At 45.7% G+C, this 24,758-nt stretch overlaps 1 protein-coding gene across 2 annotated transcripts in view; it reads right to left on the reverse strand.

Moving 5' to 3' along the window:
- Nucleotides 1-6,549: 6,549 nt before the first annotated feature.
- PTGS1 (prostaglandin-endoperoxide synthase 1) overlaps nucleotides 6,550-24,758 on the reverse strand; it is a 156,659-nt gene continuing 138,450 nt past the window's right edge. For both annotated transcript variants that reach the window (XM_068249717.1, XM_068249716.1), the window contains one exon: nucleotides 6,550-6,989. In XM_068249717.1, coding sequence (XP_068105818.1) covers nucleotides 6,631-6,989 — 359 coding nt within the window. In that variant the 3' untranslated portion in view covers nucleotides 6,550-6,630. The remainder of the gene's footprint in view (nucleotides 6,990-24,758) is intronic.

Genomic DNA, 24,758 nt, shown 5'->3' on the forward strand with positions numbered 1-24,758 from the left:
GTGTGCGACAACGGCAGCAATCTGCTTGCCGCTTTGCATATGGGGAAGCTGACACACATACCCTGCATGGCACATGTCATGAATCTGGTGGTTCAAAGATTTGTGGCAAAGTACCCTGGCTTAGCGGATGTCCTGAAGCAGGCCAGGAAGTTCTGTGGGCATTTGAGGCGCTCTTACACAGCCATGGCACGATTTGCAGAAATTCAGCGTAAAAACAACATGCCGGTGAGACGCCTCATTTGCGATAGCCCCACTCGCTGGAACTCGACCCTCCTCATGTTCTCCCGCCTGCTAGAACAGAAGAAAGCCGTCACCCAGTACCTCTACAACTGGAGTAGAACGAAACAGTCTGGGAAGATGGGGATGTTCTGGCCCGACAACTGGACAATGATGAAAAATGCATGCAGGCTCATGCGGCCGTTTGAGGAGGTGACCAACCTGGTGAGCCGCAGTGAGGGCACCATCAGCGACTTAATTCCCTACGCGTACTTCTTGGAGCGTGCTGTGCGTAGAGTGGCGGATGAAGCTGCGAATGAGCGTGACCAGGAACCGTTACGGCAGGAACAGGCATGGGACCAATTTTCATCAGACCCAGCTGTTTCCTCAACACCTGCGGCAGCACAGAGGGGGGAGGAGGAGGAAGAAGAGAGGTCATGTGCAGAAGATGAGTCAGACTCAGAGGATGATGAGCAAGGTGTTTCTTTGGGGGAGGAGGAGGAGGAGGAGGGGACAGCGGCAGGAGAACAACCGCAGCAGGCGTCGCAGGGGGCTTGTGCTGCGCAACCTTCCCGTGGTATTGTTCGCGGCTGGGGGGAGGAGGTTGACTTACCTGACGTCACTGAGGAAGAGCAAGAGGAGATGGAGGGTACTGGATCCGACTTTGTGCAGATGTCGTCTTTTATGCTGTCCTGCCTGTTGAGGGACCCCCGTATAAAAAACCTCAAGGGGAATGAGCTGTACTGGGTGGCCACACTACTAGACCCTCGGTATAGGCACAAAGTGGCGGACCTGTTACCAACTCACCGGAAGGTGGAAAGGATGCAGCACATGCAGAACCAGCTGTCAACTATGCTTTACAATGCCTTTAAGGGTGATGTGACGGCACAACGCCAGCAAGGTACCACTGCCACTAATCCTCCTCCCGTGTCCACGCAGTCAAAGACAGGACGCTCCAGCGATCTCATGGTGATGTCGGACATGCGGACGTTCTTTAGTCCAACGCCTCGCCGTAGCCCTTCCGGATCCACCCTCCACCAACGCCTGGAACGGCAGGTAGCCGACTACCTGGCCTTAAGTGTGGATGTAGACACTGCTGTGAACAGCGATGAGGAACCCTTGAACTACTGGGTGCGCAGGCTTGACCTGTGGCCAGAGCTGTCCCAATTTGCCATCCAACTTCTCTCCTGCCCTGCCGCAAGCGTCCTCTCAGAAAGGACCTTCAGCGCAGCTGGAGGCATTGTCACAGAGAAGAGAAGTCGCCTAAGTCACAAAAGTGTTAAGTACCTCACCTTTATAAAAATGAATGAGGCATGGATCCCGGAGGGCTGCTGCCCGCCCCAAGACTAAGTCAGTCCCCGCACATACAGCATCTCTGCCTGCACGCCGTGTGACTGGCTGCCTGGCCTGCCCCAAGAAGACTAAGTCGCTCCCAGTCCCTCCACACAGCATGTCTGCCTGCAGGCCGCTTCACTACCTTCTCCGCCACCACCAACAGGGTCCGGGACTCCAGGCGGATTGCTGAATTTTTTAGGCCGCTGCTAGCAGCGGCCGCTGTAATAATTTTTCGGGTGCGTGTACATGACTGCCTAATTTTTCTGGCTGCACTGCGGGCAGCTGCAACAACAAAAGAAAAGGCATGAACATGCGCCCATTCCCCTTCGTGATCATTACCTTGCCGTGGTGAAGGGGCTTGCGTATCACAATGGAGCAATGACCGGCGCCTAGATGAGTGTCTCGGGGGGCACACCCACGATAATAAGGTCGTTGCCTCATTGTGGTCAGACCAAATTTGATCAGCTGGACAGTCACTGTTCTGTCATTCAGCTACATCAGCCAGGTGACTGACCATATGGGCTGTAAAGCCACCAAAACCTGCACTCTCGCCATGGTGCGCACCAGTCCAGCACGGCCGTCACTACACAAACAGCTGTTTGCGGTGCGTTACACGATGAGTTTGGTGCGTCAGTGTGAAGCAGTACCTTAATTACACTACCTGATTGATGTATACACATGCAAGATGTTTGAAAGCACTTTAGGCCTGTCATTTAACATTCAATGTGATTTCTGCCCTTAAAACGCTGCTTTGCGTCAAATCCAGATTTTTCCCGGGGACTTTTGGCATGTATCCCACTCCGCCATCCCCCCCTCCAGGTGTTAGACCCCTTGAAACATCTTTTCCATCACTTTTGTGGCCAGCATAATTAATTTTTTTTTTCATAGTTCGCATCCCCATTGAAGTCTATTGCGGTTCGCGAACTTTAACGCGAACCGAACCTTTCGCGAAAGTTCGCGAACCCGGTTCGCGAACCGAAAATCGGAGGTTCGGCCCAACTCTACTTAGGAGATGCAAAACTTTGCATCAAATAAGCCTGTTGCCGACCAGTGTCCCCTGGTGCTGCTCAGCTGCGTGTGTGCTCGGCTCGTCATCAGCTGTTTTCCATGAGGCGAAGGAGCTCTTGCGCCCCCACACCAACTACGGAGCACACGTGTGGCTAGGGGCGTAGCAATAGGGGTTGCAGAGCCAGAGGGCCAGAGGGGCCCCGAAGGGCCCTCCCTCAACTACAGTATTAGCTCTCTCTTGGTCCTGTGCTCATAATAATCACTTCTATAGATACATGGAATGATAGTAATCATTGACAAACTGTTCCCCATCCCCTTCTTGCACCTCTGACACTGTAGTTGCCAATAGCAGGTTTTGGTGTGCCGCATCAATTGTTAAGTATAGAGTACTTGGGGGGGCCCCATTGTAAAATTTGCACAGGGGCCCACAGCTCCTTAGCTACGCCACTGCGTGTGGCCCCATTCCTATACCAGCATTGGAGCTTAACCTCTGCATGGGCTTGCGCTGTGACTGTAAATCTTGCTGGCATTCACAGTTGTAAACTGTGCGGATAAGATGAATTCCAGTCTGAAACATTATCATACAGTGCCTTTCTCTTCACCTGGAAGTGACTGCCAAACATAAGGGCGACATTGTGGTGTGCATGAGATCCCTACTGTGTGCTGTAGGTGACTGTGTGGCAATTTGTTGCGTGGCTGTACAGCCGGCTGTGCGTTAAACATTATTGTGTGTGATCTCATGCTTTTAATATTTTATTCAGTGGTTGCCTTGTAATGATGTTCAATAAAGGTATTTTTTGTGCATAAAAGCAAGGTCTGGCATCACTTTCTATATACACTAGTATCTGTCCTATACCTGACCAGTGCTCCGGTATTTTGGGGTATCACAATTGCCAATCAATACCCTTGTTCCAGGGCTACCATTTTATACAATGGGTCTTTAATCTAATCCTTTCTACTCCTATATCAGACTACGTCTGACATCAATCTTTTTCTCTATAGGTCTATTGTCGGACATAGTGTGACACAGGAAAAAGTGTCTGCCGCTATGATGGTGTTGCCGAAGTCCAACACTTTTGTCGCCAACCCCATCCACCACACTTTTCCTTGTAATTTAAAAATAACATGAGCGCATTTGGCCTTGCTGTAGGGGAGCCGCTGCCGGGTCTGGTTCGGCACAGCATCCCCATATGTGTATCAAAGTGTTGGACATGGTCAGAGACTTAGATCACCTCCAGGAGCACACACTGCAGCGTAACAATGTAATTACACTGGCCTAGGTCCAAGGAGGGCAAAGCTACAGTGTGCAAGCTGGCGCTGGCCCTGTTTTTTATTTTTTCTTTAGCCTCTGGTGGGCAATAAAATAAAAGCCATTTGAAAGTTGCACTTATGAAGTGAAAGTAAATCCAAGGAATGTTACTGAGTGGATAATGTTACAACTGACTGTGTAGCCCCCCTTCTGATCTGCGCACAACTGTGTAACACAGCATGCATTGCATTTAACAAAGCTGTGAGGAGATTTGGGTATGTGTATATCTCATGTGTATACTTAGCTTTACACTAACCTATCCCTGACCTAGGCCTTGTACATGGTACAAGTGTTTCATTTTTTTTTTTTATTACATTGTTTTGTTTGATTATTCCGTTAGATCAAATATAAAGATTCTTCTAACATGTCAGCTCCGATTTTTATTGAAAAAACTGGATAATTGTTTGTTTTTCTTGATCGAAAAAAAAAGATTATTTTCGATTCTATCGTTTTGGTTGAATACATGGGAAAATCAAACATTTTTATTGTACCGTGTATGGGCACCATAACAATAACCTCCCACATCTATGCCTAAAGCTAGGTACAAAGAGAGCCTATACAGCTTGAAAAAGGACAAGTCTGTCCGAAACAGCATCTGTCGCTGCTCATGGCTATCTAACTTTGATACCAATAAAAGAGCACTAATACAAGACGTGGTGCTGCGGACTACACCTTTGAATAAAGCTAGGTACACACATGAGATAAAAATCTTTGGAAAATTAAAGATCAAAGACCAATTTTACCACCATCCATGTAGTATGAGCGCATACCGACACAGTCTATTCTATTAAGCTGAGTACACCCATCAGATGAAAATCTTTGGACAGTCATCTGCAGACAAAAATTGGATGTGTGTATGGACCTTTACACTAACCTATCCCCGACCTACGCCTAAGGCCACATACACACATCAGACCATAGTCTTTTGAAAATGAAAGATCACAGACCAGTTTTACCCCCTTCCATGTAGTATGAGAGCCATACCTTCACAGTCTATTCTATGGAGCTGAACTCCCCATCAGACAGAAATCTTTGCAAGATCCTGCACACACAGATGCTGTACACATTCAAAAGATCAGTATCTGCAAAAGATCTGTTCCTGCCAAAGATCCTTTCCTGCAAATTTCATTCATAGTCTATGAGATCTGCAGATCATCATACACACCTTGTTTAACAGACATTCATCTGCAGATCAGATCCACCAGGATGGATTTTCAGATCTGCAGATGATTGTCTGATCTGCAGATGAATGTCAGTTAAACAAGGTGTGTATGATGATCTGCAGATCTCATAGACTATGAATGCAATTTGCAGGAACGGATCTTTGGCAGGAACAGATCTTTTGCAGATACTGATCTTTTGTGTCTGTACAGCATCTGTGTGTGCAGCATCTTGCAAAGATTTTTTTCTGATGGGGAGTTGAGCTCCATAGAAAAGACTGTGTAGAGTTTGGCTCTCATACTACATGAAGGGTGGTAAGATTGGTCTGTGATCTTTCATTTTCCAAAGACTATAGTCTGATGTGTGTATGAGCCTTAAAGGTGGCTACACGCCATACAATTAAAAGGTCCAATTTTACACTAATTCGATAATTACGATCGGTTGTCCCAAAAAATCAAAAGATTTTTATTCGTTTGTGTTCCTGTTTTTATTCGATAAAAGATGGATTTTTTTTTATCTATTTTTATGAAAATTGAATGGTGCAGGGTAGATTGTAAATTATTTGATTTACAGATCCAAGCAATTTTTTTTTGAGTTTTCAATCATGTTTTTCATAATTGAGGAAAAATTGAACATAGGTGTGTGGTACGTTGGTCAATTTTTGAAATGTTACAATCAGTCAGAAAAATGTATTGCAATTCTTGAATTGAAAAGATATTTAAAAATGTTTATGTGTGTGTAGCCACTTTAACACTAATGTCCTACCATCTATGCTTAACAGTAACTTACCCCATTTCTATGCCTAAAGCTTGGTACACACGGTACAATTTTCCATCAGATCTACGGATCTATAAGCTAACTTCCGACCAGTCCGTTCGGATTCCTATCGATAACGTGATCGATTCCGGGTAGTTTTCAACGCAAAATTGATCGCATTATCAATCAGGAACAATTAGGGCGTCTACACATGATGCAACTTCTTATCAGATCACCCATTGATCTGATGTAAAATTGAACTGTGTGTATGAGGCTTTAAAGGAATTATCAGGCAATATACAGATAAAAAGTGCTACTTACCCGGGGCTTCCTCCAGTCCCAATCTCCCAGCATGTCCCTCGCCGCAGCTCTGCCGTCAGCCGTTCGCCGCAGCTCCCTCCCGGTCCCTGGCTAGGACGTCAGGCCAACCTCCAGGTCGGCCTGTACTGCGCCTGCGCGAGCGGCGCTGTCAATCACCGCCACGTGGACTGGAGCGGACTGTTAATCTGTTGTGGCTGCCATTATCATTGTAACTGTATATATAACCTTTATAGTATACAACTGTTAAATTATATTGTTGCACCTAAATTTTACAGGCTGCACCAACAATATTCTGTACCCCGTAAATTTACACTGAAAATATAGCTGCAGAAAAATGTCCTTGCAACGCAATTAAATGATTCAGCACAGCATGAGTGTAAGTTTCATAGCCGCTGTCATACAGCTCATAAAAGACCACTGCGCATTATAAAATGTTTCTAAAATGTATGGAATGTAAAACTTTAATCATAAAAATCTGAAAAATGATCACAAATATCTTCACCCATTTATTATGAGAAGAACCCCTAAAGCTCATCACTCTTCTTTGCTTCTGAAGGTATATGCTTATCTTTATCAGATCTTGGTATGTGAAAGGCTACAAAGGGACACTTTTTTACGTTTTGACAAACCAGCTTCTCTAATGAAGCAGTCTTTATGATGCCAAATCCAGTTTCTCCTCCAAACGTGCTGGGCTTCCAGTATTCTGGGGAGCAGATTGGGTTCCCCATAAGTCCTTTGAGTGAAAATGGAGCTCCTATTTCTATCATACTTTCTCCGAATATAGAGCTCGGGTGAGTTTTTTCAAGCAGAAGGCCAGGGTAGAATTCCAGTGCATCTATATCGCCGTACAGCTCTTCCAGTTGTGCCGCAACCTCTTCCTCTCCTGAAATAATCAATGCAGTTACATTAACAATATATTAAAGTATGCTATATTTTTTATGTTAAAATATGTTTCTATAACAATAACTTAAAGATACATGTTTCTAGCGCCCACCAGAATAGATTCTTGTGCTGTCATATCCTGAATATTGTTTACATATATGGATGGATTTGCAGCCACTAGAGGGCACATATGCCTAGCAATATGCAGTGAGTTTCCTGGACTACTAAGCTTCAAGCAGCCTGTTAAAGAGAATCTGTATTGTTAAAATCGCACAAAAGTAAACATACCAGTGCGTTAGGGGACTTCTCCTATTACCCTCTGTCACAATTTTGCCGCTCCTCGCCGCATTAAAAGTGGTTAACCACTTTACCCCCGCGCGTACGTATTTCTCCGCCCCTTTTTCCATCCTTTAAAAACCAGGAACGGAGAAACACGTACTTTCCGCGTTCCCGACGCTGCCCGCGCTCCCGCTCGTAAACACGCCGCCCGCCGCTAGTAAACACGCCGCCGCCCGCTCGCCCAGAGATCAATGAACGGGAAAATCCATTCCCGTTCGTTGATCTAAGCCCTGCAATGATCAGCTGCTCTCCTATGGGCAGCACGATCATTGTGAGAAAAAAACTCACGTGTCCAGCCTCCTTATACTTCCTCCAAGCTTCCGGAAGGAAGCTTGGAGGTCGCATTAAAACAAAAAGTTACTGTGGCCATCTTGTGGCCAAATAGTAAACTACACCCTACACATTTTTCACATACAAATAAATGACTTTTACACATAAAATTAACTCATTACCTCCCACACTCCCTATTTTTTTTATTTTTTTGTAATTAAAAAAAAATTAAAAAATTTACAATTAAAAAAAATACATAAATAGTTACCTTAGGGACTGAACTTTTTAAATATTTATGTCAAGAGGGTATAACACTGTTACTTTATAAACTATGGGCTTGTAATTAGGGATGGACGCAAAACTGAAAAAAATGCACCTTTATTTCCAAATAAAATATTGGCGCCAAACATTGTGATAGGGACATAATTTAAATGGTTTTATAACCAGGACAAAAGGGCAAATACGTTTCATGGGTTTTAATTACAGTAGCATGCATTATTTAAAAACTATAATGGCCGAAAACTGAAAAATAATTATTTTTTTCCCCACATTTTTCCTATTTTCCCATTAAAACACATTTAGAAAAAAATAATTCTTGGCATAATGTCCCACCTAAAGAAAGCCTAATTGGTGGCGGAAAAAACAAGATATAGTTCATTTCATTGCGATAAGTAATGATAAAGTTATAGATGAATGAATGGAAGGAGCGCTGAAAGGTGAAAATTGCTCTGGTGCTCAGGGGGTAAAACCCCTCAGTGGTGAAGTGGTTAAAAACAGTTTTAAAAAGTTTGTTTATAAACAAACAAAATGGCCACCAAAACAGGAAGTAGGTTGATGTACAGTATGTCCACACATAGAAAATACATTCATACACAAGCAGGCTGTATACACCCTTCCTTTTGAATCTCAAGAGATCATTTGTGTGCTTCTTTCCCCCTGCAGCTATCTTCCACTGAAGTGTCAGGCTGTTTCTTCCTGCAGAGTGCAGACAGCTCTGCCTGTATGTAATTCCTCAGTATGTGAAAGCCCAGCCAGCTCAGAGGAGGATTTATCCAGCTTGTAAAAGATAATAGAGCAGAGAGAAGCTGCACTAATCTAAATAACACACAGCAGTGTGCAGAGAGGGGCCTGGAGGGGGGAGATGCATCACAGAACCACAGCACTGAAGAACTTGGCAGCCTTCCAGACACAGGCTGACAAGTCTGACAAGAGAGAGATAAGTTGATTTATTACAGAGATGGTAATAGTAGAACGTGCTGCAGTAAGCCAGAACACATTAGAATAGCTTTTGGAACTTGTAGGATGGTAAAAAACAGGATGCAATTTTTGTTACGGAGTCTCTTTAAAGGATACTATAGCCGAATTAAGGGTGCATGAAAAAAGGGGGCCAGAAGAAAAAGGGCCTGGCTGGATAACGAATTGGAGCCGGTGGATAATGAAATCTCAATAATAATAAACATTGTTGACGGAATTGGTTATCGATAAATACCATTTTAAAACAGATGGGAGATGATAACGAATAGTTATTAATGTGAAAAATCATTAAGTAATTCAGTAGTATGTAATACAGCTTAACGTGACCCTAATCTCACACAGAACCATCCCCTGGTGGTGCCTAAAACTAGCCACTTCCCTGGTGGTGCCTAAAACGGTGGTGCCTAACCCTATCCGTCCCCGGGTGTTGCCTAACCCTAACCGCCCCTGGGTAGTGCCTAACCCTAACCCCCCCCCCCCCCCATGGTGATGCCTAACCCTAAACACCCCCGGCTGGTGTCTAACCCTAACCACTCCCCCTGCAGAAACACTCTTACACACATAGAAATGATAATATATTTGATAAAGTAAAATCTGTACATACAAAGGAAATAATATGACAAAAACTATAACTTTGCAAGCTTCTAAAACGACAACATATTTGAAAAACTTTAAATGTTCTAATGTTCTTAACGATATTTATCGGGCACCCTTTTTTCTGCTTTGGGCGCCGTATTAACGATACATGCATTAGAGTCTATGGCGGCGCCATTTTCATCCACTAGCCGCCAGCGCCCTTTTTTCCTGCTACCCGAATTAAGATGGAGAAACGAGGAGAGCAGGCATATACTGTAAGCTGTCCTGATACCCACTGGAAGGATCAGATACTGATCCCGACTGGGCGACTTACCTCATATGTGTGTACGAGGCTTAACTTTGCTTGCTAATAGCATTGGCAGTGAGCCCTGTTTAGTTAGTAGATATATGGAGAACTGGCAGAACCCTGGAGTTCATGACTTAGGCCCGGTTCACATTAGCGGTTGCTATCCGGAATCGCCGTGCCGGAGCCGTGCCGGAGCCGGACCGCATGCGGACCGGACGAAACGGACGCACGGCATAGCAATGAAAGTCTATGCGACCGTTCACATGCGTCCGTTTCGTCCGGACCGGAGCCGGACCGGATCCGGACTCCGGCGTCCGTTCCAACATGCGCTATTTTTTGGTCCGGCTGGTCCGGCTGACGTATCCGGACCGGAGCCGGAATGTTGCATCCGGCCAATGGAAACCAATGAGAACCGGAGAGCGCACAACACACTGGCTATAAAAACCGGATGTTATACCACACTTCCTATGCTGACTCTATGGTATGGTGGCCATTTTGGATGGGGACCACATGGCACCAGCGTTCACAGAGTGGAGCAGCAGTGACTTCATGCTGGAGCTGTTTGGCAGCAACATGTCTGACGATATGTCTGATAACGAGGGGGTGAGGCCCTACACATCAGAAGACCTCATCCTACAGGTGCAGCAGGTACCAGCCCTGTGGGACAAGGGGGATGCGGACCACAGCAACATCAAAAAATGCAGAGGCCTGTGGAAAAAAATTGCCAAGCTGTATGTGGAGGACTTTGAGCACTTGAGCAAGAGACAGCAAGGCACAGAGGGTATGTTGACTAGAAGTTTTTGGGGGGGCTTGTGGTTTAGCTTGTGATGTATTCCACTTTTGCTATGGATTTGTGTCACCCACGTGTTGCCCACCCGTGGCCCACCCACCTGTTCCCCACCCACCTGTACCCCACCTGTGATGTATCCCACCCACCTGTACCCCACCTGTGATGTATCCCACCCACCTGTACCCCACCTGTGATGTATCCCACCCACCTGTGATTTCTCCCACCCACCTGTGATGTATCCCACCCACCTGTACCCCACCTGTGCTGTATCCCACCCACCTGTACCCCACCTGTGATGTATCCCACCCACCTGTGATGTCTCCCACCCACCTGTGATGTATCCCACCCACCTGTACCCCACCTGTGCTGTATCCCACCCACCTGTACCCCACCTGTGATGTATCCCACCCACCTGTACCCCACCTGTGATGTATCCCACCCACCTGTGATGTATCCCACCCACCTGTGATGTCTCCCACCCACCTGTGATGTATCCCACCCACCTGTACCCCACCTGTGATGTATCCCACCCACCTGTGATGTATCCCACCCACCTGTGATGTCTCCCACCCACCTGTGATGTATCCCACCCACCTGTACCCCACCTGTGCTGTATCCCACCCACCTGTACCCCACCTGTGATGTACCCCACCTGTGCTGTATCCCACCCACCTTTGATGTATCCCACCCACCTGTGATGTCTCCCACCCACCTGCGATGTACCCCACCTGTGCACATAAAACATACACAATGACCAATTATTAAACATCAATTTATTGTAAAAAATTAAGACATTTAAAATCAGTTAAAAACTTGAAACTCCAAAATAAACACATTTCAACAAAACATATTAAAAACCAAACATTCACCCTCGTCCTGGTGGTGTGGTAAAATCAAGTCTCAGTTGGTCCCTGTTCCGCAGTGACACTACCCTTGGCCTGGTTGCATACCTCCGCAGGGGCATTAGTGGAAGCACATTCGGGGGTTCCAGAGTCTCTCTTTCCTCCTGCCGCACAAAGTTGTGGAGGATGCATGCTGCCTTCACCACGACAACTGCGTTGCCCGGTTTCAGCAGCATGGGCGTGTGGAACACCCTCCACTTTGACACCAGGATCCCAAATGTGCACTCCACCATTCTCCTTGCACGGCTCAACCGAGCATTGAAGTGTAGCTGGCTGGCATCAAGTCCCCTGTCTGGGTACGGACGCATTACATGGTCGGACAGGGCGAAGGCCTCGTCCCCCACAAACACATAGGGGTAGGCCGGTGCCCTTGTCCCAGGCCAGGGTCTGTCACGGGGGAGACGCAGTCTGCCTTCCTCCATCAGCCGGCAAAGGGTCGTACGCTGGAAAATTCCAGAGTCATTGGAACTACCGTACGACCCCACGTCCATGTACACAAACTTGTAGTCCGCATCTGCCACTGCCATTAGAACAATGCTGAAGTATTTTTTATAGTTGAAATAATGGCTGCCACTCCCCACGGGTTTCTGAATCCGGATGTGTTTCCCATCCAGTGCGCCAACACAATTAGGAAACTTGCACTCGGTCCAGAAGCCCTGGGCGATCTCCTCCCATTTCGTGGTGTCCGGCACAGGCATGTATCTGGCCCTCAGTCGCGTCCAAAGGATCCTCGAAGTCCTCACGACGATGCCTGCCACCGTGCTCTTCCCAATACGAAATGTGACATGTAGCGATGTATATGTTTGTCCAGTTGCGATGTACCTACAAGAGAAATAATCGATATCAATTTTTCATGTCGTTACAGGAGAAAGGTTCAAGACAAGGTGGCGCAATATACGTGATGCATACGTGAAATGGCTACGGAAGAAAAAACTTGCCGAACGAAGTGGCAGTGGCGGGGGAAAGCGACAAAAAGACTACCAATTTGCCAAGCAATTGTCTTTCATCAATGCAAGCCTGGAACCTAGACTGTAAGTACCACTACTGTGGGCAGGAACTGAGAGCTCATTTTAGCAGACAACTACCATGACTTCGGCCATGTATTGCTATAAACTGGCCTCAATTCCCATGGCTAGCGAACTTTTCTCACAAGCTTTATCAAATGTTTGGTAGAAACGGTTGATAAAGTGTTTGCTAGCTCTGTGAATTGACGCCACATGCTGTTTGGCACACCAATAAATATTGTTTTTATCTACAGGACTGAAGACAATTTGGAGCAAGAGGAACCGACCCAGGAGGCACGGTTCAGCAGTGAGGAGAGCTTGGTGGATGATGACGTCGCCGATGTAACCTATGTCCCCGAGGAGAGGAGTAGGAGGAGGGAGTCCTTAGCTATCCCAGCTCTCTCCTTTGATGATGACTTGGGAGAAGAGAGCTTGGATGTTGAGGTTGCAGGACCGAGTGTGGATGAAGCTGCACCTCCACAATCGACCGCTATGGAAGCTCCCGGGGAACAAGAACAAAGTGAGGAGCACCGAGAGACTGCAGCACAACCAGCGCGCAGGGCAACCCCGACACAGGCCAGAGGACGGGAAGATGCTGCCACACCACCAGTGAGGACCACCACACCAGTGAGGCGTCGAGGTACCCTCCCCCCAACAAGGAGAGAGACAGAGTCCGAGATGTCCGGGGCTGTCTCCGGACTTCTCGGGATTCTTCAGAGCCACCAAACTCTCATAACCCGGCAGTTGCAAGATGAGGACAGGGGCCATATCATGGAGCAGTACAAGTCCCACATCACTTCACTGCAATGTGAGCTCGACGCTGTACATGGGCACTACAGGGACGAGCTTAAAATGATGCATGAGATGCACAGAGGAGAAATCGACCAACTGCGTGCGCAGCATCATCAGTCGGTGGGCCAGCTGCAGAACATGATGCAGCAAATGCATCAACAAAGCAAGGAACTACTGAAATTGCAGGCACACCCGTGTTTTCACACAGTGATGTCTCTAATACCATATTTGGAAAAGGTGCCTTCCCAAAACTTGATGGCGTGCCATTCCACTTTGCTGGAGGTGATCAAACAGCACATGGACACGCCATTATTGCAACCACCAATTTTTAGACCCCCACAACCAACAGCGGTGCCCACCTGGCAATCATCACAGATGTACACCGGCTACAGAGGCAGTCAATATGGGCCACCGCTGTCAGGGTCCAGCTCATCCACGACCAGCACCCAAGAGAGTCCAGATTTCCAGGCAGCAACTCCCACCTTTTCTAGTAGTGGTGCCGATACAATTTGAAAAAAAAAGTCAAATTGTTCCTGGACATGCTCCTCTGAATACCTCCGATCCTCGGAGGAAGGATACCATCACAGGGCTTTTTAGCCCAACCTTTTCCCTGCCCCATCTCCTTCAACCAAGGTTCAGAGGTGTTCAGATGACCATGTCAGGGAACTTTTGGTTTTGCTGGACTTGAACTTTAGGGCCTGGTGTCCCCGAAAGACACTACCTGGGTCACAACCTTGTGCCTGTTGCACTGCACCTGTAGTCCTGCACCTGTGCCTTTGATTCCTCTTGTTCCTTACTTTGTTGTTCCTAATCACTTGCACAAGACCCTTGGAGCCATGGGTGAAGGACACCTTCACTGGTCGGTGAGAGGCCTAGCCTTTTCACTGACCTGTGTCCTTCATCCATGGCTCAGAGGGTCCTGTGCCAGTGGTTAGGTTTTAGAAGCACTAATAATTTAGGGCCTGGTGTCCCCGAAAGACACTACCTGGGTCACAACCTTGTGCCTGTTGCACTGCACCTGTAGTCCTGCACCTGTGCCTTTGATTCCTCTTGTTCCTTACTTTGTTGTTCCTAATCACTTGCACAAGACCCTTGGAGCCATGGGTGAAGGATACCTTCACTGGTCGGTGAGAGGCCTAGCCTTTTCACTGACCTGTGTCCTTCATCCATGGCTCAGAGGGTCCTGTGCCAGTGGTTAGGTTTTAGAAGCACTAATAATTTAGGGCCTGGTGTCCCCGAAAGACACTACCTGTAGTCCTGCTCCTCTGCCATCGGTTCCTCTTGCTCCTCACTTTGTTCTTGTTCCTAATCACTTGCACAAGACCCTTTGAACCATGGATGAAGGACACCTTGACTGGTCGGTGAGAGGCCTAGCCTTTTCACTGACCTGTGTCCTTCATCCATGGCTCAGAGGGTCATGTGCCAGTGGTTAGGTTTTTGAAGGACTAATAATTTATGGCCTTTTGTCCCCAAAAGACACTACCTGTAGTCCTGCTCCTCTGCCATCGGTTCCTCTTGCTCCTCACTTTGTTCTTGTTCCTAATCACTTGCACAAGACCCTTGGAGCCATGGATGAAGGACACCTTGACTGGTCGGTGAGAGGCCTAGCCTTTTCACTGACCTGTGTCCTTCATCCATGGCTCAGAGGGTCATGTGCCAGTGGTTAGGTTTTTGAAGCACTTCAATTTTAGGGCCTGGTGTCCCCGAAAGACACTACCTGGGTCACAACCTTGTGCCTGTTGCACTGCACCTGTAGTCATGCACCTCTGCCATCGGTTCCTCTTGCTCCTCACTTTGTTCTTGTTCCTAACCACTTGCACAAGACCCTTTGAACCATGGATGAAGGACACCTTGACTGGTCGGTGAGAGGCCTAGCCTTTTCACTGACCTGTGTCCTTCATCCATGGCTCAGAGGGTCATGTGCCAGTGGTTAGGTTTTTAAAGCACTTCAATTTTAGGGCCTGGTGTCCCCGAAAGACACTACCTGGGTCACAACCTTGTGCCTGTTGCACTGCACCTGTAGTCATGCACCTCTGCCATCGGTTCCTCTTGCTCCTCACTTTGTTCCTGTTCCTAACCACTTGCACAAGACCCTTTGAACCATGGATGAAGGACACCTTGACTGGTCGGTGAGAGGCCTAGCCTTTTCACTGACCTGTGTCCTTCATCCATGGCTCAGAGGGTCATGTGCCAGTGGTTAGGTTTTTAAAGCACTTCAATTTTAGGGCCTGGTGTCCCCGAAAGACACTACCTGGGTCACAACCTTGTGCCTGTTGCACTGCACCTGTAGTCATGCACCTCTGCCATCGGTTCCTCTTGCTCCTCACTTTGTTCTTGTTCCTAACCACTTGCACAAGACCCTTTGAACCATGGATGAAGGACACCTTGACTGGTCGGTGAGAGGCCTAGCCTTTTCACTGACCTGTGTCCTTCATCCATGGCTCAGAGGGTCATGTGCCAGTGGTTAGGTTTTTAAAGCACTTCAATTTTAGGGCCTGGTGTCCCCGAAAGACACTACCTGGGTCACAACCTTGTGCCTGTTGCACTGCACCTGTAGTCATGCACCTCTGCCATCGGTTCCTCTTGCTCCTCACTTTGTTCTTGTTCCTAACCACTTGCACAAGACCCTTGAAACCATGGATGAAGGACACCTACACTGGTCGGTGAGAGGCCTAGCCTTTTCACTGACCTGTGTCCTTCATCCATGGCTCAGAGGGTCCTGTGCCAGTGGTTAGGTTTTTGAAGCACTTCAATTTATTAGGGCCTGGTGTCCCCGAAAGACACTTGGGCAGCTATGCCCTGCAACTCTTCCAGCACAAAGTTGGTGGTTGGTGTTCCTTAAAACTGACCGGGCTATACCATAGATATGTTATTTTTTTGTCTTCCATGTTGGAAGAATGTTTCCATGTTGGAAAGTGGTTGTTTTTGCAATAAAAAAATTTGTTTTTACATACCTCAGTGTGATGAGTAGTTGTTCTTGTGGTGTGACTGCTCTCCTGAACGTGGTATCCTTCTTCCTAAGGTCATCCTTCACCATCTCCAAAAGGGTATCAAACCTGTCAGGAGATGGAAAGGAAGAAGCTGTAAAGTATGTTGTGGGACAAGGTGTTGGGTGGAGGATGGGGGAGGTGTGTTTACTGAGGTTTGGGAGTGTTGTGGAGGGTGGGGGTGTAGTGTATAGCTAGGTATACAGGGGTGTGGGGGTCAGGGTGGTGTGTTTAGCTGGGTATACAGGGATGAGGTGTTGTGGGGGTGAGGGTGGGGTGTTTAGGAATGGTGGGGGTTGGTGTATTTAGGCCTATATACTTACAGGGGAATAGACATCCGAGTGTAGCTGTAGAACTTCTGTGGGTGTCGTCTGAGGTCCCGGTAGAGGGCCTGGAACTCTCCCTTCCTCTGCCTCCTGGCTAGTAGAGGGTGCACCCACCATCTCCTGCGAGGAGCACGCCTTCTCCCCACATAGTAGTAGGTAAACAACAGGAAGGAGAGAATTCCCAGGTAATAAGCGTAAAAAATGACTGGATCCATGGTCCCAACTGCTGTCTCTGTATCCAAGGATGGTCTCCACACGTCCAGCTGTCTCCAACAATGACCCCAGAGCTTCTGCTGACCTCCCAGAACCCCAGGTATTTATACAGGTTGTTATCTCTTTAAGAATCCGGATCCGGACCGCAACCGTGTTCATACCGCATGGAAACCGTATGCAACCGGACCGGATCCGGACCGGATCCGGACAGGAACCGTACGGTTCAGGTCCGATCCGGCTCCGGTGCGGTCCGGACATCCGGTGCGGTTTTCGCAAAACCGCAAGTGTGAACGGGGCCTATACTGGTTGTTAGGGCCCATACACACTGCATACACTTCGATTAAATAATCAAAGTGCATTTGATTTTCACCCAATTGTAAATGTAGTGCAGGCAGCATTTTTTCTGTGTTTGCGATTGGGAGCGCAACAAAAATCGCATCACAAATGTGGTGCTATATATTTATTTTTACAATATCTGATATTAAAATTCTTCCCCCCGCACTTTTCCTCTTTCCATCAGAAATTGCAATTGCGTTTTTGAAACCCGCTGCTCAAACTACTTTGCACATTTGCAAACTAGTGAAAATCTCTATCGCAACTGCAATTTTCAGTGTGTACAGGCTATACGTTTTGTTATTTTGTTAAAAGATACCATAGCCGAATTAAGATGGAGAAATTGGGGGAGCAGGAATAAACTGTCAGCTGTCCTGATGCGCACCGCTCCCCCTGTTCTACTCTCTTTCCCCCCATCCTACCTCAGTGCCCCCCGACAGCCTCTTCCGGGTCGCCGGAGTCAGGCATTACTGCACAGGCGCTGGCCTGGCTGTGTGTGTCCTACAGTGCACGTCTGCGGCCCACGAGCACACTGTGCATGCGTATGACGTCACGACTGTAGGTCACGTGCAGCCTGGTCAATGCCTGCGCAGTAATGCACAACTCCAGCGACCCGGAGGGGCTATCGGGGGCATTTAGATATTGTAAAAAATAAATGTCATATAGCACCGCATTTGTGATGCGATTTTGTTGCGCTCTCAGTGATTTAACCAATCGCCAATACAGAAAAAATACTGCCTGCATTACTTTTACAATTGGGTGAAAATCAAATGCACTTTGATTATTTGATCGAAGTGTATGCCGTGTGTATGGGCCCTAACAACCAGCATAGGGCATGAACGCCAACGTTTTGTCAGTCCCCCACTTCTCCACTAATTAAACAGGGCTCACTGCCAATGCTACTAGCAAGCAAAGTTAAGTCTTAGCCTTGTACACACATATGAGGTATGTCGCCCAGCCAGGATCAGTACTCAATCCTTCGGGAGAAATGCAGGGCTGAGGCTGTACAGACGCTCCGCTAGCCTGCAAGCTACATTGCCTCCCGGTTCACGTTCATTACATTGTGCAACACGCACAGTGTAAATCCACCCTTAGGCTACATTTATAGTGGCCGTTGCGTTCCCTGTGACAGCAGGGATGCAAGGGATCAAGACAACGGCACCACATGCCATGCTTGCTTTGTGGCATATAGACAATGAAAAGTATGCATCACATTAAGTGTTAAGGCGCGCATTTAGTGGTAACAGACTGTGTGCACTGCATTACAATGCTGCAACGCTTCCTACGCACTGTGAATGTCCCATACGTGGTGCATTGCAGTGTAAGCCGTGTTACAAAGCGGCCATTGCACAACATCTTAACACACAGCTGTGAACATAGCAAATTAGTGTCAGAAGCATCAAGACTAGCATTTGATCAGCTATTCTGCCAGGCCCAGGTCTGAGCCTTTGGAGTATAACTGCTGATGCAAATGCATTGCCACTCAGCTCATCGTAGTAAAGGGAAACCGAGAATATTTAAAGCAAAATGAATGCCAAATAAGAACACAGCCCAGAATATTGCAAAATCACGAATAAGTGTTTTAAGCACTTACAGCTCCAGGGGTGTAGATATTTGTCTATGCAAGTCAATGAGAAGTGAATGGGCAGTGAAAATTGCTCTGATCCTGAAGGCCATTACTTTTTAAATAGCAAAATTTTTAAAGAACCTCAGAAATTAAAATCAATGCCAGTTCACTTATCTGCCTGTCGCACTGAAGATGGACGGGTACACTATCAACACATCAGAAGTCAGAGAGAATAGCTATTAGATGAATGACCAACAAAAAAACACTCACTCGTCTGTTGAAGGGCCTGTTTTCCACTACAAATCACAATCACAAATGTACTGCCATGTTTCTATTTAAAAAAAGAAACTTTTTGTGCATTTTTGGTGCGATTTTCAGGGGATAATTTTTTCACAGCAATTGTGTTTGCATTTTTTTGATGTTAGTAATAATCATTGCTGTACACTGGTCCTTTTTCTTTATATGCATTTAGTACCGATTTTAGTCAGAACTACAGTAGCAATCAGCACAAAACGAAAATGTTAGGCTATTTACCCACTCAGGAGGCAGAAGTGGTAGTTAGCAAATCAAAGCATCTATCGTGGCGTATGTTAAAAAGGGGCGCTGGGAAAAAAGGGCGCGGGGTTTTAAACGATAAGCATGGATAACGTTTAAAAATGTATTGTACTGTATTTCGTTTAAAATTAATGTTTTATAAAGTTATAAATCATTAAATAATGTGCATTAAATCGGCAATTGTAAAAACGTTAATCTTTCGTTTAAATAGTGAAACGTATAATAACGTTTAAAAAAAAATTACTAAGTAACCCTCCCTGTACCTACCCCTAACCCCTAGACCCCCCTGTTGATGCCTAAACCTAAGACCCCCCCCTGTGGGTGCCTAAATAACCCTCCCTGTACCTACCCCTAACCCCTAGACCCCCCTGTTAGTGCCTAAACCTAAGACCCCCCTGTTGGTGCCTAAACCTAAGACCCCCCTGTTGGTGCCTAAACCTAAGACCCCCTGTTGGTGCCTAAACCTAAGACCCCCCTGTTGGTGCCTAAACCTAAGACCCCCCCCCGTGATAAGCATTAATAACGTTTCAAAAACATATTGTGCGGTTTTTTCGTTTAAAAATAATGTAAAAAAAATTTACTGTTTTTCGTTTAAAAATAATGTTTGAAAAAAATATTGTACTGTTTTTCGTTTAAAAATAATATTAAAAAATGTATAAATCATTAAATAATGTGTAATCATGAGAAGCAGTAATAAAACATTAAGTCTCCGGGCGCCGCTTTTAAAACGTTATTTTTCTCCGGCGCCCTTTTTTCCTATCGGGCGCCCATTAAACGATATTTATTATGGGAGTGAATGGCTGCACCCGATTTGTCCACTAGCCTCAGGCGCCCTTTTTTACTGTTACCGTTGTTGGCGTTTCATTATATTTGTTTGTGGCTTTTATTTTTTTCATACGGGGCTGACATATGGTGCAAGCATTTTTTTTTTCTTTTGCTGTTTAAATAGGCTATAAAATAACGTAATGTTTGTCAGTAATGTTCCCTGAATGTAATAACCGTAATGGAGAATTATAGTGTAAGAACAGATTAACAACTTTGCAGTATTTTGTTCAAGCATGCGAACAATAATACATACACCAATCCTACACCAAATACATACCTGTCCTCTAAATATTTCACATGATATTGTGTTGTCCATTATTAAAGAAAAGGTGTATTATGTAACTGTAAAAATGAACAACTAAAAAGTCAGTTTCCTGTGCGTGGCAGTGAAATTCTGTTCAATGTAAAAAAGTAAAATAAAAAAACAACAATTCTTTTCAAATTCACATGCTGAACATTTTTGTCACTTCTTATCTTAGTTTCCTATACAAAGCAACTTTGTACTCTGTACTTTATTATAGTGGGTGTTTTTTATGTACTGAAAGGTTTTTTTTCATGTTCTGTTGGAGGATGATGAGCAGGAGAAATCTGTACTGTAATTACTTTTCCTTTTATCTTAGAGAATTTTCCCTTTAATGCATACACTTTGTGGAGGAGCAGTTATGTTTTGTGTTACAAGAATAGGATTTAAAAGATTACAATGTTCCTCGTCAGCGTCTCTAGAATGAAATAGTGAAATGCTGATGTTAGCCTCTTGCATTTCATGGTAAAAATGGTAGCTGAGATTTTCTTATTAGGATGGACAGTTTTCAGTGGGTCTGAAGCAGAGCAGGATGCCTGTGTTAAAGGACACTTGAAGTGGGAGGGATGTGGAGGTTGCCATAGTTATTTTATTTTAAAAAAGACCCTGAGCAGAGGCATGAAATAGAAATCTGAACTTATCTGGGGCTTCCTTCCACCCCCCATAGCTCGCAACGTCCCTTAGTGTCCTCTGGGTTCCTTCCGTTATCCCACTCACAGCTTGGTTAGGTGTGCGACTTTGGCAGAAGTTGTGGGTAACTGCCCATGTGCGGCCCGTCCATGCACCCAGCTTGATCACGCGCCCGTCGCCATAAGCGCTGCCAAAATAGACCCACAGGACAACAAAGGACCTTGTGGGCTATGGAAGGCTGGAGGAACCCTAGGTAAGTTCAGATTACCATTTAATGGATCTGCTCGGGTCCCTTTTAACAATACCAGTTGCCTGCTGTGCTGTTGGTGCTTCTGGCTTCAGTAGTGTCTGAATCACACCCCTGAAACAAGCATGCGTTCCCTACTGTCACAGGGAATGCAACCGCCACTGTGAACGTGGCATCAGAGGCAGAGGATCAGCACGACAGCCAAGCAATTTGCATTGTTTAAAGGAAAATAAATATCCCTCTCACTTATGGTGTACTTTAAATTTTAAATCACAGCATACCATTTCCACTAGCATGATCCGATTCTTGACAACACGCAAACACACCACATGGTGCATTTATTTGTCATTTGCGTTTCAGTCCCATTCAGTGTAACCAAATGGGGCTCCAAGCATTCAGAAAACTGCACAGCAAAACATACTTTTACATCCCCTCCTCCCCACAAAAAAAATAAATCAAGATTTTTCCATGTCCGATCGGATTTAAAATCCGATCGGACATGTTGGAAAAATCTTTATATTCGATCTAATGGAATAATCAAACAAAATCATCTAATCGAAAAAAAAATGAAAAAATTGTACCATATGTGGGTACCATAAGGGTACTTTTACACAATTTCCTTTGTGCACTAATGCAACGTATTACCGCATGTGGATGCAATGTCCATCTTGTTATATAAGCAGGTTTACAGCTCTTGTAACAGATTGCATTATCCTAATACACGTCTACAATGCAATTCTAGACAACATGTGTAATCAGGACCAGGCCGAAGCAGAGGCTGGATAGGCGCCAGCCTCTGGGCGCATCGCAATAAAGGCATAGTCCACTTTCCCCACTGGCACCCTCCTCTTCCCAGGTCCTCTCTCTCCACATGTAGTGGCAGTGGTGGCAAACAGTGGCACCGATCAATTGGCTTCCAACTAGACACAGTGCGGTGTCCACTCTCCCTCACTAAGTCCCCTGTGTCGTAATAGGCTGCATAGTCTTCAACGATATGACAGGTGTGGGAGTTGTGGTATTACTGTTGCTATGCAACAGCAGGAAGCGGGCTTGCGCAGTACTGTCACACCGGCCGCCGTGATGACGCGAGGTAGCGGACGTGGTGACGACAGAAGAAGAAGGAGCCCGACACTCGGGCCCAGTGTCCCCGGGAGCCATTTCTGGCCAAGCCCTGGGAGAAGAGCCAGATGGACGTCGAGGGACCTCCCGACCTACGGTGGGCTGCAGAAAGCCCCAGGTGAGTACCAATTTTGTTTTTATTTAGAGCTCGGAGTCCCTATAAAAGGAAATAAATACAGTTGTGTTCAAAATTATTTAACCCTCAATGCTGTAAAGGGTTTTAGGGAATTTAGTGTACATTTGTAATTGTGTTCAGAATAAAATCTTACAAGGACTTTTTAAAGAATCAAATGCAACTAAAATGACATCAATTGTTTTTGTAATACAGTATTAAAGGTTTTTTTTTTGTGATTTCTTCATTGACACAATTATTCAACCCCTTAAAGACTACCACTCTTAAGAACAGAGGTTCATTCAAGTGTTTTCAATCAGGTATTGAAAACACCTGTGGATGTTAACGAGCAGCAATCAACCATAATAAGCACCAATTAGGCAGATTTAAAATGACTGTGATACTCAGCTCCTTCGAGACATTTACTGCTGTGTTTACAAACATGGTCAAGAGAATGGTCCAGGAAGACAAGAGAAGAGGTGATTTCTCTACACAGGAAGGGCAATGGCTATAAGAAGATTGCAAATATGTTAAACATACCAAGAGACACCATAGGAAGCATATTTCACAAATTCAAGGCAAAGGGCACTGTTGAAATGCTACCTGGTCGTGGCAGAAAGAAGATGCTGACTTCGACTGCTGTGCGCTACCTGAAGCGCAAACTGGAGAAAAATTCCTGTGTAACTGCTGAGGAACTGAAAAAAGATTTGTCAGATGCGGGTACTGAAGTTTCAGCTCAGACAATAAGGCGCACACTGCATAATGAAGGCCTCCATGCCAGAACTACCAGGTGCACCCCCTTGCTGTCTCCAAAGAATAAGAAGAGTCGATTGCAGTATGCCAAAAGTCATGTGGACAAACCACAAAAGTTTTGGGATAGTGTTCTGTGGACTGATGAAACAAAATTAGAACTGTTTGGGCCCATGGATCAATGCTATGTTTGGAGGAGGAAGAACAAGGCCTATGAAGAAAAGAACACCTTGCCTACTGTGAAGCATGGTGGGGGGTCAATCATGCTTTGGGGCTGTTTTGCTTCTGCAGGTAGAGGGACGCTTCAGCGTGTGCAATGTACCATGAGTTCTCTTCAGTACCAGGAGATATTGGATGAAAATGTGATGCAGTCCGTCACAAACCTGAGGCTTGGGAGATGTTGGACCTTTCAACAGGACAATGATCCCAAGCATACCTCCAAGTCCACTAGAGCATGGTTGCAGATTAAAGGCTGGAACATTTTGGAGTGGCCATCGCAGTCACCAGACTTAAATCCGATGGGACTTAAAAAAAGCAGTTGCAGCGTGCAAGCCTAAGAATGTAACTGAACTGGAGGCTTTTGCCCATGAAGAATGGGCTAAGATACCCGTAGATCGCTGCAAGACACTTGTGTCAAGCTATGCTTCACGTTTAAAAGCTGTTATAACTGGAAAAGGATGTTGTACTAAGTACTAAGAATGAATGTCACTTGGGGGTTGAATAAAACTGATAATGATGTGAGCACAAAATAGACATTTGTGGTTATTTCATTATAAATGTTATGTTATATTTGTCTGAATTACAAGTGCCTCTTTAAATTAATTGTAAACAAGATGAATGAAATGATCAAAATCAATGTGAAACTGGCCAAAACACTCAATTATAAGGGGGTTGACACAGTTGGTCACTGGATAACTGGAATTAATACTCAGGAAAGTGGGTGGAGCCTACAACAGCCAATCAAAACTCACCAATTGATTTTCAAGGGGAATATTGAAACTGCTGCCATTCTTACACTGTTAATGGCAGAGGCCTCAAACCTGCTACAGTCGGTCATTAAGTGACTGGGGTTCAAATTCACTAAAGGGGCGGAGCCACAAACAGCCAATCAGATTTCTATGCTGGATAAAATGCTTCCATTCACACCATTTTGATGCCTGGAACCCGAAAGCTCAAAAGTTGGTTATTGTGTGTTAAGATTACAAAAAGTGGGTGGAGTCAAAAACAGATTTCCCTGGGAAAATGTAAACTGCAGCCCTTCTTCACTGTTAATGGCAGGGTTCTCAAACTTTGCACAGTTGGTTATTGTGTGACTGGGATTAACCACTTGAGGACCACAGTCTTTCTAAACCTTAAGGACCAGGCACTTTTTTTCCATTCAGACCACTGCAGCTTTCACGGTTTATTGCTCGCTCATACAACCTACCACCTAAATGAATTTTGGCTCCTTTTCTTGTCACTAATAAAGCTTTCTTTTGATGCTATTTGATTGCTCCTGCGATTTTTACTTTTTATTATATTCATCAAAAAAGACATGAATTTTGGCAAAAAAATGATTTTTTTAACTTTCT

Source organism: Hyperolius riggenbachi, chromosome 8 (genome assembly GCF_040937935.1).
Source record: "Hyperolius riggenbachi isolate aHypRig1 chromosome 8, aHypRig1.pri, whole genome shotgun sequence".
Lineage (NCBI taxonomy): Eukaryota > Metazoa > Chordata > Amphibia > Anura > Hyperoliidae > Hyperolius > Hyperolius riggenbachi.